The following is a 15,056-nucleotide window of genomic DNA, read 5'->3' as shown; positions in this document are numbered from 1 at the left end:
AGACACTGAAGGTGTCATTCACTATTATTTTTAGCTAACTGAGCATTCTATACCATATATCCCAGGCTGTCTTCCGGTATTTAGTTTTGGACCTACTTTGTCTAGTTGACATTTTGTATTTTCCCATCTGTGATACATAGTTAAGTTCTGATCTAGTATGGACCTTTACAGAAAGCCACCTTTTACCTCTGAGGGTCAGTGCTACTGCTGCTACATGAAAAATACGATACATTATAAGTCTGGAATATTCCTCTCCAAATATAAATAAGAGAATACATTTTGGAGTGTTGGGGATTATAAAACCAGAACATGTAAAAATCAAGGTAATTGCTCCAGGCCAAAATGTTGATAATTTGGAACAGCACCACCAAATATGTACCATGGAACCTAGATCTCTGAAACATCTCCAACATGTATTTGATGTTAATGGATTTATGGTGGCAAAATTAGCTGATACATAGTAACATCTATAAAACCTCTATAAAGTCCTGACCGTTAATCCCCTATAAATATTGGTTGGTCGTAGCCAGACTGCTTCTGGTATGGAGTGGCCTAATTCCTTCTCCAAATCTTTGGAGAAGCGATCTGTTTATAGCGGATAATGGATATTTGTTTCTCCATCAGTAATTGAGCTACACATAACTTTTCGAAATTGGTCAGCGGTTTCCCATTCACAATAAAGGATTGTAGTTTCATAATTTCAGTATCCAGCAGCATAATTGAATATAAGGAAATATTGAAGTACTGGGCAAATGTATACTTTGTTTCCAATTGTGAAAACAATAATAGTTTATATTTTTATCTAAGAAAATATATAAATGATCTAACCCAAGTCCGGTAATTTTAAAATCTGGAATCATAATCTTCAAAAACTTTAATGGGATTGCTTAAGAAACTGGATGGTGGCTGCACATAAGATCCCTATATTTATCCCAGTTAGACATTGTCAATCTAGTAGTTGGTAAAGAATCAGAGGTTTTAGGTCTATTCATTGTCAACCATGGTAGGTCAGTCATACTCAAGCCTCCAGACCAGGAAGCTTCTATGTATATCCACCATGGTATATTAGGGACTTGGTGAGCATATACTATACTGGATAAAATCACTGCTTTATAGTAATTATGAGCATTTGGAAGGCTCCTACCCCCCACGTGTCTTTCCCTGTATAATGTATTTAATGCTATACGAGGGCATCTACCATTTCACACAAAAACATTGAATAGATTCTTGAAGTGATTTAAAAAAGAATCCATTCCAATTTTAACACCTCATATGTCATGATTATATCTAATCATGGCTAGAAGTTCCAAGGCTATTATGCATAATAAGGGGGAAAGAGGACAACCCTGTCACATCCTGGTTGTGATTACATACGTTCAAAAAACCTGCATTAAATACTTGAACGGATGAATTGCTACAGAATGCCTAATAAAGAAATTGTGGAGGAAATGTAAAAATTGACATTTCAATATGATGCATTAAAAAGGGTGTTTGGCTATTTTTGCTTAAACTTTGAAATTCACCTAGTATTACCAGCAATTCTCACTTTAGTAAATAACCTTGTTAATGTAGCCTTTCATTTGCTAGCTTTTCCAGAAGTCGTGGTTACGCTCAGACACCGTCATTTCTTTTGCTCTGTCAGTGCCACACAATTGTAAACTCCATCTTGTGTCCCGCCTGCTTTCTGATTTTCAAATGGTCAGTCTTGTGTGCAGTGACATACTTTGGGAATGAGCATTGCATTTTTGTCAAATTGTAACTCTCAAATAGATGAGCCGACATGTTTCTAAATAAGGTTTGGGCAGAAAAAATATTCAAACTCCTGGAATGCAAGAAGTTTTAGTTGAGAGTTTAGGAATGTGACAATTTTTAAAGCTTATTATAGACAGTTACGGTAAGTGAAACAAATCATATTATATCCTGTAATGATCGACTCCTCTTTTTACTTTTCTTTTTAGGTTCAAGGAAAATCGAAAAGATGACATCTGGCTTGTTGATGTAAGTATTTTAAAATGCTTTACATGCAAGGTTATTCTTTGAATTGTTGTTGTTATTGTTATTATTATTTTATTATTTATATAGCACCAGCAAATTCCATAGCGCTGTACAATGGGTGGACTAACAGACACGACAATTTAGATGCATAAGAACAGAGGGGCTGAGGGGCCTGCTCAATGAACTTATGTTAAGTAAATTTCAAGTTCAAGATAGTGGAACTGGATGCAGTGCTGAACTGGAGATTATTTTCAGTTCAGCTATTTTGACCTTTGGCTTGAAATTCACGTTGAACTTTTAACATATCTCGTCTTGTTAGTGGGTCCTTTATTTATTTTTATATTCAGTGGTTGCGACCAGTATTACATGTGTGAAATGTGTGGGTTTTTTGTTGTTGTTTTTTTTTTTTTTGTATTGCAGTAAACCCAGTGGTTGACTCAAGGTGAAATCTAAGAAGATATTTTAAATACAAGCAACATATGCATTGTATTGATATTATGAGGTGCCTCTGAAATACCAGATAGCTTCTTTTTATCGAACGGTACTATAGTCTGTCTGAAAGTCTTCCAGTTATCATATATAGGGTCCTCCATGGGCTCAATCCTGAACCAAGACAACGTAAAAGTTGCATTCATCTGGCACTATAAACTGGTGACTCTACAAGAAGTGTTCTCATGTGCCATCCTTACTGATTTGTTATATATTTGTAAGCGAAAATAATTTAAGCTTGAACTGCTTGACCAAACCGTTCGTTTTACTTATACTGCAATGTGCTGTAGTTGATGTTGTTCTCTGAACTCTGTTCCACATATTTGCACTTGGTTGCTGATGCATCATTTAATGCAAATTATGTAAAATACAAATGATACCTTTTTATCAGGAATTATTTCTACTTCTCATGTACCAATCTTATGTAATTCCTACCATAAAGGACATATTCTTACAGCAAAAAGAGAGCGGATTGGGGGCACACCCGAGACCTGCATTTTGCATGAAAGGTGCTGCCAAAGTGACCAAACTTCATAAATTAGAGATTAAATAGTTGCGGCGCACTCAGACTACAAAAAATATAACCCAAAGAAGGCTACTAAAATGCCTATCCAAGAATAAATATGGGGTATATTTATTCTTAGATAGGCATTTTAGTAGCCTTCTTTGTGTTTATATTTTTTGTAGTCTGAGTTCGCCACAACTATTTATTCTCTCATTTATATTCTTACAGCAAGGCAGTTCTTAATACAATGCAAGTGGAAATCATTCTTTGGTCCATCTTTAAAGTGAACCTTGCTTGACCGTTAAAGTTATAATCGCTCCTTACTATAAAATACAATTGATATGCTTACTTTGTGAATTGTTATATTTTTATGTATTTTCTAGCATTCGTGATAATGTATTAGATGACATTTTAATATAAGGCAAGTTGTGTGTTCCATGGCTGGTAGACATTTAATAGATTGTATTATTCACTACAGTAAATTGGATATTATATGTAAACACAAGAAACCAATACATTTTGCCTTTTGCACTGTGATTTTTGCACAAATATTTCACTTCCAGACTATCTTTCTATAAACTAAATCTTTAGAACCAGCTTTATATCACAACTTACAAACCAGATACTGATTGGTATTATATACACTCCAGGCTTAGTAGGAGTCTACAACAGATCTTCATAGTATAATAGCTCCCTTCAGGCATTTTAATGTAAACACTGCCTTTTCATAGAAAAAAGGCAGTGTTTACATTGCCCATAAGGACACCTCCAAGTGGACACTCTTTAGATGGCCACTGGAGGGGTTTCCTGGCTCAGAGCTACACAGTAAGCATCCCTGCCGTTCAGCGTTACCACGCTCTGCATGGTGACGCTGCATTTTCCCCATAGAAATGCATTGATTCAGTGCATCTCTATGAGGAGGTCCTGATTGGCCAAAATGGTATTTGGCCCCACCCAGTGCTGATTTTAGCCAATTAAGTGCATTCCCTATAGGAAAGCATTGGGTTGGCTAAAAATAGGCAGTTTTGATGGTCACAAAGGGGGCGATGCCGGCAGACCTATGTGATGCTGGAAATAAGGTAAGTTTTAAACTTTTATGAGGGGGTTAAGGGGGTGGGGGGCAAGCCACCTAAATGGTGGGTTACACACTATAGGGTAAGGAATACATGTTTGTGTTCCTAACCCTATAGTGATCCTTTTTAAAGTAGTACGCTAAACACCATAACCACTGCAGTGCACCATAGTGGTTATGGTTATCAGTATTTATTTCCTTTATTCGTCTGCATGCGAAGTAACTGTATGTTTACTCTATGTAACAGTTTTATGCACCATGGTGTGGTCATTGCAAGAAACTCGAGCCTGTTTGGAATGATGTTGGTACTGAAATGAGAACTAGTGGCTCACCCGTGAGAGTGGGAAAGATGGATGCTACTGTACATTCTGGTAAGTGCTGCCCATTCACATTTATGTCTGGGGGAAATCCTTCATCAACTAAATTTGTTCTGCATCTGCCTCTTATAGATGTTTTTATGTAAACGCCATAAACCAGACATTTAGGAGGATTTCTTTCCTTTCAGCATTCACAAATGCCCCCTACCTACCATTGCTTCTCTATGACAAGCTTTGAGTTGGTCGGGAAATCATAACTAGTGATAATCATTGGAGACAGAGATAGAACTTAACCTTCCAACGTTTGAATTAATTGGTTTTTGTTTCTATGGTTGGAGATTTTCTTTAAAGGACCACTAACAAACTCATTTTCCTGGCACTATAGGGTCTTTAGGGCCCCCCTCCCGCCGGGCTCTAGGGGGCTGAAGGGGTTAATCACTTGCCTTTCTCCAGCGCTGGGCTCCCTCTGCACTGGGGAACTTTCCTCCCTCTTTTGACGTCGGCGCTGAATGCGCATGCGTGGCAAGAGCCGTGCGCGCATTCAATCAGTCCCTAGGAAAGCATTTCTCAATGCTTTCCTATGGACGGCAGCGTCTTCTCTCTGTGATTTTCACAGTGAGAAGCGCGGAAGTGCCTCTAGCAGCTGTCAGTGAGACAGCCACTAGAGGCTGGTTTAACCCTGATGTAAACATAGCAGTTTCTCTAAAACTGCTATGTTTTCAGCTGCAGGGTTAACCCTAGATGGACCTTGCACCCAGACCACTTTATTGAGCTGAAGTGGTCTGGGTGCCTATAGTGGTCCTTTTAAGGATAACATTTGTTAAATCAAAACCTTCAATCTATGCAGTATGTGACCAACCTGTGCCAGATATATAAAATGTATCTATTTTTTATTTTTTTTTGTGTTGCAATGTAGCCTTACTAAAGAGGTTTTATATATTTGCATAGACTTGTTGAGAGACCTACAGGATGTTACTGAAATATAGGGACAAGAACCAGTGAATGGATGTTTTTTTCCGGGTGATTAAAATGAAAACTAGTTTCCTAAACATCTATTTTTTTCCTTCTGCTGTGAAAGTGTAAAGCCCAGCAAGGAAGTTTTAATATTTTAAGGGAAAAATAAAACCAAAGGCCTGTTTGTCATTAAGTTACCGTAGCATATCTTAAATTTACATTGTGACAAACTGACCTACAATGAAGCTTGGAATACAACTAAAAAAAAAAACAAATGGATGGGATGGAGTATTAGCCTTTCCTGTGTGTCCTGTGATAAGAACAAAGAACCCCAGGGAATAATTAGCTCAACCTAATTCACATCTCTCCGTCAAGTCTCGGGTCTACCATTTCACATGGGACAAGTGTTGTGTGCTGTGGTATTTAAGAGAACCTGGGAATTCCAGATTAAACAAGTGATTATACAAGTTGCCATCAAGAAAGGTGTTGTCTTGTCTCTTTCTGGGGTCTTGGTATCCATGCAAGTTCAAGTCATGCTGAACCACTAAGAAACCGTATTCATTGAAGTGTAACAAGGTAGTTAGTATGCTCTTTAACATGCTAACTAGCCGGAACATACAACCACAGTATGTCCTGGGTTGTCTGTGAGTCTGCTACCAAGCAAATGTAACCTTAGGTTTTAGCTGATGATACCAAGATATGTAACAGGGTTGACGTTCCAGGAGGGATAGACCAAACGGCAAATGATTTAGGTTAACTAGAAAAATGGTCAGAGGTGTGGCAGCTGACTTTTAATGTGGATAAGTGCAAGGTAATGCATCTTTGACGTAAAAACCCAAGGGCAGAGTACAGAATATTTGATAGAGTCCTAACCTCAACATCTGAGGAAAGGGATTCAGGGGTAATTATTTCAAATGACTTATAGGTAGGCAGACAATGTAATAGAGCAGCATGAAATGATCGCAGAATGATTTTTTTGTATAGGGAGAGGTGTTGGCAGTAGAAAGAGGGAAGTGTTCATGCCATTGTACAGAACACTGGTGAGACCTCACTTGGCGTATTGTACGCAGTGCTGGAGACCGTATCTCCAGAAGGATATCAATACTTTCAGAGAAGGGCTACTAAACTGGTTCATGGATTGCAGGATAAAACTTACAAGGAAAGGTTAAAGGATCTTAATATGTATAGCTTGGAGGAAAGACGAGACAGGGGGGATATGATAGAAACATTTAAATACATAAAGGGAATCAACACAGTAAAGGAGTATCCCATATTTAAAAGAAGAAAAACTACCACAACAAGAGCAACAAGAGGACTTAAATTAGAGCGGCAAAGGTTTAAAAATATCAGGAAGTATTACTTTACTGAGAGGGTAGTGGATGCATGGAATAGCCTTCCAGCTGAAGTGGTAGAGGTTAACACAGTGAAGGAGTTTAAGCATGCATGGGCCTGAACTAGTACACCTTTAGTGCCAGAGGCACCAGGGCCATATCGTCACATACATGTAAAGTGGAGAGATACAAAAATATGCTCAGGTGTATGGATTTAGTGACATGTGAATGTGTGAAGCAAGTGTATCTAGTTGGGTATGAGGATGAATGTGTTTGTGAAAGCAGGTGTTTAAGCATTATCCTGCAATACGCACTCTGCAGGAGAGTTTAATCTTGTGATTCTTCGTCATAGAGAATGGAAACAAATCTAGCAAGCATCTTATTGTCATCTCTTACAGGCCTTGCTCCCTGTACACTAAATGGTATGGGATAAGGTTGGCAGACTGTATTCGTAATACTATATTGTTTATTTAAACACGTGGTAGTTTTCTTGAGTGGCCCACTTCTCAAGCATGTATTTCTAACACTTTAGTGCTGGAGTAAATATTTAGTTTCCGAACGCCCTTTAGAATGGAGTTAAATTATATTTTACTTACCTTTTCTCCATCACTGCACCTGTTTCTCTGCAGCTGGCCCTGCCTCCATAGCTGAGATCATAAATCTGGAAAGCATTGGGAGGCTGTTGTGCATGAGGGGCAAAACCAGTGTTGTGTCAATCAGCATCTCCTCATAGAGATGCATTGAATCAGTGCATCTTTATGTTCAGCTTCATACAGAGAGTCTGAGTGACTGTCACTAGATGTGTTACTAAGCCGCAATGTAAACACACTGCATTTTCTCTGTATTATGTATTTCCAGCTAATTTTGACCCATGGTTTATATTATGGGGCTGCACAGCACCCAATGTTAAACTGGTACTGCAATAGAGACAACAATCTGATTTGGACCCTTGGATTTGTCGAGCCCTGGTCTATGAGTAGCTTTGAGCATGCACATGATGCTCATGACTTTTAAATTGTACAGTTTTTGCAACTGGTGTTTTCTTATGTTTGCAATTGACATTATCACTTCATTTTCTGCTGTAAATAAAACCAGCAGTGTGCAGAATTGTTTATACACAAGTTGCGTAATGTTTCGCATATTACAGGAAAACTGTCATCTTTTATTTTATTTTTTTAAAAATATAGCTTGCATCCATTCTATCCTCAGTGTGTGTGTTACTTTGTTAGGCTTGGATACAAGACAATCCCTTAACCCCTTAACGCCATTACGGCGTTCCATGCCGTCCCGCATTAAAAGGGCTTTAAAGCCGTTGCGGCGGCATGGAACGCCGTAACGGCTTTGAGCCCCTGGAGGAGAGGTGTACTCACCTCCGCCGTGATCCTCTTCTGGGGGGCTGCCTGACAGCCCAGGCAGCCCCGCTCCGGCAAATGAGGCCCCCAGGGGCCATGTGATCGCTTTCAAAGAGCGATCACATGGCCCCCTATAGCTGGCTATGGATCTGCCAGCAGCGGGACTGTTTGAAATATCAGACAGTCCCCCTGCTGGTGGGAAAGTGTAAAAAAAAAAAAAAAAAAAATTAGACAAGTGTAAAAATAAATTAGATTAATATTAATATTAAAATACACTTAGAATGACGTTACATATATATAATATGTGTGTGTATATATATATATATATATATATATATTAGATGTACATATATATATATATTATATATAAATACGTAGAATTAAAATAATAAATAAAATAATAAAATAAATAAAATATTGAAACAAAATGTAATATAAATTATATATGCATATGTCATTTCATTCTAACTGTATTTTATTATTAATATATATATATATATATATATATATATATATATATATATTCGGTAACAAAATACACTTAGAATGACATTCTATATATATATATATATATATATATATATATATATATATATATATATATATATATATATATATATATATATATATATATATATATATATCTATATATAAAATACAAATAACCACAAATATATATATACCGTATTTTTCGCTCCATAAGAGGCACCTAGTTTTTAGAGGAAGAAACCCAGAAAAAAAATATTCTGAACAAACTGTCCCATAGTGTTTCTTACTATGGGACAGTTTGTACAGAATATTTTATTTCTCCCCTGTCCCATAGTGTCCCCCCCCTCCCATAGTCTATTCCTCTCTCCCATAGTCTTCACTCACCCCCTCCCCATAGTCTTCACTCACCCCCTCCCCCCCATAGACTTCATACCCCCCTCCCCCCCATAGACTTCATCCCCCCCCCTCCCCTCCTCTCCCCTCCCCTCCCCTCCCCTCCCCCTCCCCCCCATAGACTTCATCCCCCCCCTCCCCTCCCCCCTCTCCTCCCCCCCTCCCCCCTCTCCTCCCCCCATAGACTTCACCTCCCCCTCCCCCCCATAGACTTCATCCCCCTCCCCCCTCCCCCCCATAGACTTCATCCCCCTCCCCCCTCCCCCCCATAGACTTCATCCCCCTCCCCATATTCTTCTCTCCCATACTGTCCCCCTCCCCTTGTCCCATAATTACTTACCTGTCTTGCAGCGTTGGCCGGCAGCACAGGGCGCACCGCGGTAGTGGAACTTGAATTTCATGTTCCGGTTTCCGGCGGGACTGAAAGGAAGTGCGCACTCAGCTTGTGCACACTTCCTTTTAGTCCCGCCGGAAACCGGAACATGAAATTCAAGTTCCACTACCGCGGTGCGCCCTGTGCTGCCGGCCAACGCTGCAAGACAGGTAAGTAAAGCTTCATATTCGCTCCATAAGACGCACAGACATTTCCCCTCACTTTTGAGGGGAAAAAAAGTGCGTCTTATGGAGCGAAAAATACGGTATATAGATAAATACATATAATTACATAAAAGATTACATTAGTATACACGTAGAATTTAAATACCTATAAATGCATATATATTAAAATTCTACGTGTATATTGAAATAATCTTTTAACATAATTATGTTATTTGATTAATTAAAATTTGATTGACATGCCTGACAACATAGGGAGAAAGTGCAGAGAATTTAATTAATTATATTTGACCCTGTAACTCTCTAAGACACCATAAAACCTGTACATAGGGGGTACTGTTTTACTCGGGAGACTTCGCTGAACACAAATATCAGTGTTTCAAACTGGTAAATTGTATTACAACAATGATATTTTAAGTAAAAGTGACGTTTTTTGCATTTTTTACAAACGAACTGCACTTTTATGGTCTATATTATTGTTGTGATATGTTTTACTGTTTTAAAACACTAATATTTGTGTTTAGTGAAGTCTCCCGAGAATAACCGTACCCCCCATGTACAGGTTTTATGGTGTTTTGGAAAGTTAGAGAGTCACATATAAGGCTTGCATTTCATTTTTTTCACATTGAAATTTGCCAGATTGGTTATGTTGCCTTTGAGAGCGTATGGTAGCCCAGGAAGGAGAATTGCCCCCATGATGGCATACCATTTGCAAAAGTAGACAACCCGAGGTATTGCAAGTGGGGTATGTCCAGTCTTTCTTAGTAGCCACTTAGTCACAAACACTGGCCAAATGTTAGTTTTTTGCTTTTTTCACACAAAAACAAATATGAACGCTAACTTTGGCCAGTGTTTGTGACTAAGTGGCTACTAAAAAAGACTAAACATACCCCACTTTCAATACCTTGGCTTGTCTACTTTTTCAAATGCTATGCCATTATGGGGATAATTCTCATTCCTGGGCTACCACACCGTCTCAAAGGTAACATTACTAATCTGGAAAATTTCAATTTGAAAATGGAATGTTCTATATTTGACCCTGTAACTTTCCAAAACAACATAAAACCTGTTCATGGGGGGGGGGGGGGTGCTGTTGTACTCGTGAGACATCGCTGATTACAAATATGTGCATTTTTTTTGCAGTAAAACCTAACAGTATTATGACATTCACAGCTAAAATGTCAGACGGAAATGCAAATTTAAAAAAAAAAATCTTATTTTCTCACATTTTTTTAAAATTTTATTCATAATAAATTATGTTCCATATATGAATAGTTAATGAAAAATTAAAGCCATGTTTCTCCTGAACAAAATGATATATAATAAGTGTGGGTGCATATAATATGAAAGAGGTGATCTACGGGTGAACAGACATATAGCGCAAATTCTAGTTTTTGTTTACGTTTTGTTTTGATCAGAACGTGCACTATTGACTCCGTCCTGAAGGGGTTAATTTAGAATTTCTCCTGGCTTACTACTGCTGCAGGGGGGATCTTTCTAACCCCATATTGAAAATGTGTTCGTGTTCGTTGTCATGCATTTAGTGACAAAGGATGTATAATGTACATTCTTTGCCAGCAGTGCTCTTTACGCAAACTCTGATTGGCGACACTGGGCTATATCAAGTGAGATGTCACATAAATGGCATTCTTGAGTTCCCCAAAGGCATTCAATGGTGTGGATTGCCAACCACATTGTTTACATGCTTATCAGTGGCAGCCACCATGAAGACCTCTAGTTTAAACAGTACATGGCGTGGACTGCCAACCACAGTGTTTGCATGCTTATCAGTGGCAGCCACCGTGAAGACCTCTAGTTTAAACAGTACATGACTCAATTGAGACTTGTAGAATGCTGTTACTGGGAGTCACAGCATTAAGGCTTCCATTAGTGGCTTTTGCTCTCCGCATCATGCTATAGAATCAGTTTTAAAGCGATTCTACACTGTGAGTGTCAGCTGATACTTGGATGCAGTGATTGTCCCACTGGCTGTCAAATCACCCTGGTAGCTACTCACTGTGATTACAAGGCTTAACTGCCATTTAAAGGTTGTCATCAGTGATTTTGTCTTTCACAGCCTGGGGCCAATTTACTAAACAGTGTCTGGTTAGGTTTGATTAGGGTTAAATAGATTACCCTGCCTTTACACTGGTCAGTATGGTGACCGTGTCAACTTCACTAAAAAGCATCACCGGAAAGCAAGTAAAAAGACATGTCAGAATTAGGGATATACCAATTATCGGTTCCGCTAATTTAACAGAGCTGATGTTTGGCATATTTCTGATAAACTGTTGTAATTTACCGTTCACTTACTCACCTCTCCCAGTCACCGCACGCTGTCTTCTGTATCCGTTAATGAGGCGCCATGCTGCGACCTCACATCATTGCTCCCTGTGAGTCCCTACACTCGGAGCTCACCTGAAAGCAGAGAGGCAAGACAGTGAATAATCTACTATAAATTGCTGGGTTGGATGACTGAGAGTAGTAGGAGAGTGCTGTCAACATGTTACATAGCCGAAAAGAGACTTGCGTCCATCAAGTTCAGCCTTCCTCACATATGTTGTTGCTGTTGATCCAAAAGAAGGCAAAAAACCTAGTCTGAAGCGCTTCCAATTTTGCCACAAACTAGGAAAAAAAATCCTTCTTGACCCCAAAATAGCAGTCAGATTTCTCCTTGGATCAAGCAGCTATTACCCCACTAATTAGAAATTATATCCCTGTATGTTATGTTTTTGTAATTATTTATCCAATTGCAGTTTAACCCCTTAACCCCTTAAGGACCAAACTTCTGGAATAAAAGGGAATCATGACATGTCACGCATGTCATGTGTCCTTAAGGGGTTAAACATCTGTAGTGACTCTGACAAAACCACCTCTTCAGGCAGAGAATTCCATATCCTTATTGCTCTTACTGTATAAAAACCTTTTCTTTGCCTTAGATGAAATCTCCTTTCTTCCAGCCTAAATGTGTGACCTCGTGTCCTATGTATAGCCCTGTTTATGAATAGATTTCCAGATCAAGTTTTGTACTGGCCCCGAATATATTTGTATAAAGTTATCATATCCGCTCTCAGGCGCCGTTTTTCCAAACTAAACAGATTTAATTTTTTTAACCTTTCTTTATAACTAAAATGCTCCATTACTTTTATCAATTTTGTAGCTCGTCTCTGGACTTTTTCTAGTGCCATGATATCTTTCTTTAGAACAGGCGCCCAAAATTGCACAGCATATTAACCCCTTAAGGACCAAACTTCTGGAATAAAAGGGAATTATGACATGTCACACATGTCATGTGTCCTTAAGGGGTTAAAGGTGTGGTCTTACCAGCGATTTATAAAGAGACAAAATTATATTTTCATCCCGAGAATTTATGCCCCCTATTTATACATGACAAAACCTTACTGGCCTTAGCAACTGCAGATTGACATTGCATATTGCTGCCTAATTTGTTGTCTATAAAAATTCCCAAATCCTTCTCGTGTGTGGTTATCCCTAATTCACTACTATTTAGTTTGTAAGTTGCTTGTGCATTCTTAACCCCGAAGTGCATAACTTTGTATTTCTATACGTTAAATTTAATCTGACATTTTAGTGCCCAGTCCCCCAATCTATCCAAATCCCTCTGAAGCAAAGCAATATCCTGCTCACACTTTACAAAGTTTTGTGTCATCTGCAAACACTGATACATGGCTTTCAATGCCGATTTCAAAATCATTTATAAATATGTTAAATAGAAGTGGTCCCAAAACAGAACCCTGAGGGACACCACTTACCACTTTTGTCCAGCCTCAAAATGTACCATTAATTACAACTCGTTGTACTCTATCCTTAAGCCAATGTTCTACCCAAGAACAAGAATATTCATCTAGACCAATTTATTTTAGTTTGAAGACTAACCTTTTGTGAGGAACCGTATCAAATGCCTTGGCAATATCCAAGTAGATCACATACACTGCAACACCCTGATCTATACTTCTACTTACTTCTTCGTAGAATGCAATTAAGTTAGTTTGACATGACCTATGTTTCATAAAACCATGCTGATTATTGCTAATAACAAAGTTCTTCCCAATGAATTCCTGCATATTATCCCTTAATAGCCCTTCAAATATTTAACCAGTTACAGAAGTTAAGCTCACAGGTCTATAATTTCCAGGCAAGGATTTTGAACCCTTTTTAAATATAGGAACAACATCTGCCTTCCTCCAATCCTCCGGTACAACACCTGAAACAAAAGAATCTTGAAAAATGTAATACAGAGGTTCACTTATTTCCCCACTTAGCTCCTTAAGTACTCGTGGGTGAATACCGTCAGGCCCCGGAGCTTTATTTACATTAATTTTCTTTAATAGCTGTAGCACCTTGTCTCGAGTTATCCAATCACAAGTTATCTGCAAGTTTTTTGCAGCAATCGTTTGCATATCTCTTGCCATAGGAAAAATAGTTATTTAAAATGTATTTTTCCTGGTCTTCATTAGCTAATAAACACAACTCTGTTTCCAGTGTACCTACACTTTCGTCTTTTGTTTTTTTTAGAATTGATGTACTTGAAAAAATTTTGGGGTTGGTTTTGCATTCTTTAGCTATCAATTTCTAATTTTCTAGTTTAGCCTAGCCTTTTTGCAAGCGTTATTGGCTTCCTTATATCTTAAATAGGATATATAATGCCTTTGATTTGTCTGATTTAAATGCTTTAAATGCCCTTTTCTTATTTTTAATCTCTTCTTTTACTTCTCTACTAAGCCACGTTGGTTTTAATTTGTTTCTTTTATATTTATTACCCAATGGTATATACTGAGAAATGCACCGTTGTAATATTTGTTTGAATAGTTTTCATTTATCCTCAGTGTTTTTTTTTTAATAAGGATTTTATGCCAGTCGATATGTTGTAGAGCTGCCCTAATCTTATTGAAATTGGCTTTTTTTTTTTTAAATTATATGTTTTAGTATACCCCACTTGCTTTTGCTTTTTTGAGTTTATTTCAAAATTTACCATATTGTGATCACTATTTCCCAAATGCTCCCCTACTTGAATATTGGTTAAAAGATCAACATTGTTTGTTATGACGAGATCCAGACAAGCATCCTTTCTAGTTGGTGCTTGCACCAATTGTGACCTAAAGGTGTAATTTAACACATTCAAAAACCTTATTCCCCTTGCTGAAGTATTAGTCCCTCTATCCCAATTTATGTCTGGGTAATTAAAATCTCCAATAATTAACGTGTTACCTTGATTTGCAGCTCTCTCAATTTGCTCCAACAGCTGTTCTTCCTCAATAATATTTACATTAGGTGGTTTATAACATATCCCAACCAATAATAGATTTCCCTTTGTTTGCCCCAAGCAGATATCTACCCATAAAGCCTCCACATTTTCCTCATCACACTCCACATGCCTAAGATTTGACTTTAACTCATGGTTGACATATAAACATACCCCACCACCCTTCTTGTTTTTCCTATCCTTCCTAAATAACGTGTACCCATTTAAATTAACTGCCCAGTCATGTGTCACATCCCACTATGTTTCTGTTATGCCTATTATATCATATTGTTTAGTGTATGCTAATGCCTCTAGTTCCCCCATTTGTTATATAGGCTCCT

At 38.1% G+C, this 15,056-nt stretch overlaps 1 protein-coding gene across 1 annotated transcript in view; it reads left to right on the top strand.

The window, feature by feature from the left end:
• The window catches only part of TMX3 (thioredoxin related transmembrane protein 3), a 95,380-nt gene that overhangs the window by 21,933 nt on the left and 58,391 nt on the right, over positions 1-15,056 (top strand). The window contains exons 3-4 of the mRNA XM_063451613.1: positions 1,959-1,998; positions 4,309-4,432. Of these exons, the coding sequence (XP_063307683.1) occupies positions 1,959-1,998; positions 4,309-4,432 (164 nt within the window). The remainder of the gene's footprint in view (positions 1-1,958; positions 1,999-4,308; positions 4,433-15,056) is intronic.

The sequence above is a fragment of the Pelobates fuscus genome, chromosome 4 (assembly GCF_036172605.1).
Source record: "Pelobates fuscus isolate aPelFus1 chromosome 4, aPelFus1.pri, whole genome shotgun sequence".
Lineage (NCBI taxonomy): Eukaryota > Metazoa > Chordata > Amphibia > Anura > Pelobatidae > Pelobates > Pelobates fuscus.
Note: the sequence above shows the minus strand (reverse complement) of the source record. Positions and strands in the feature narration are given on the sequence as shown.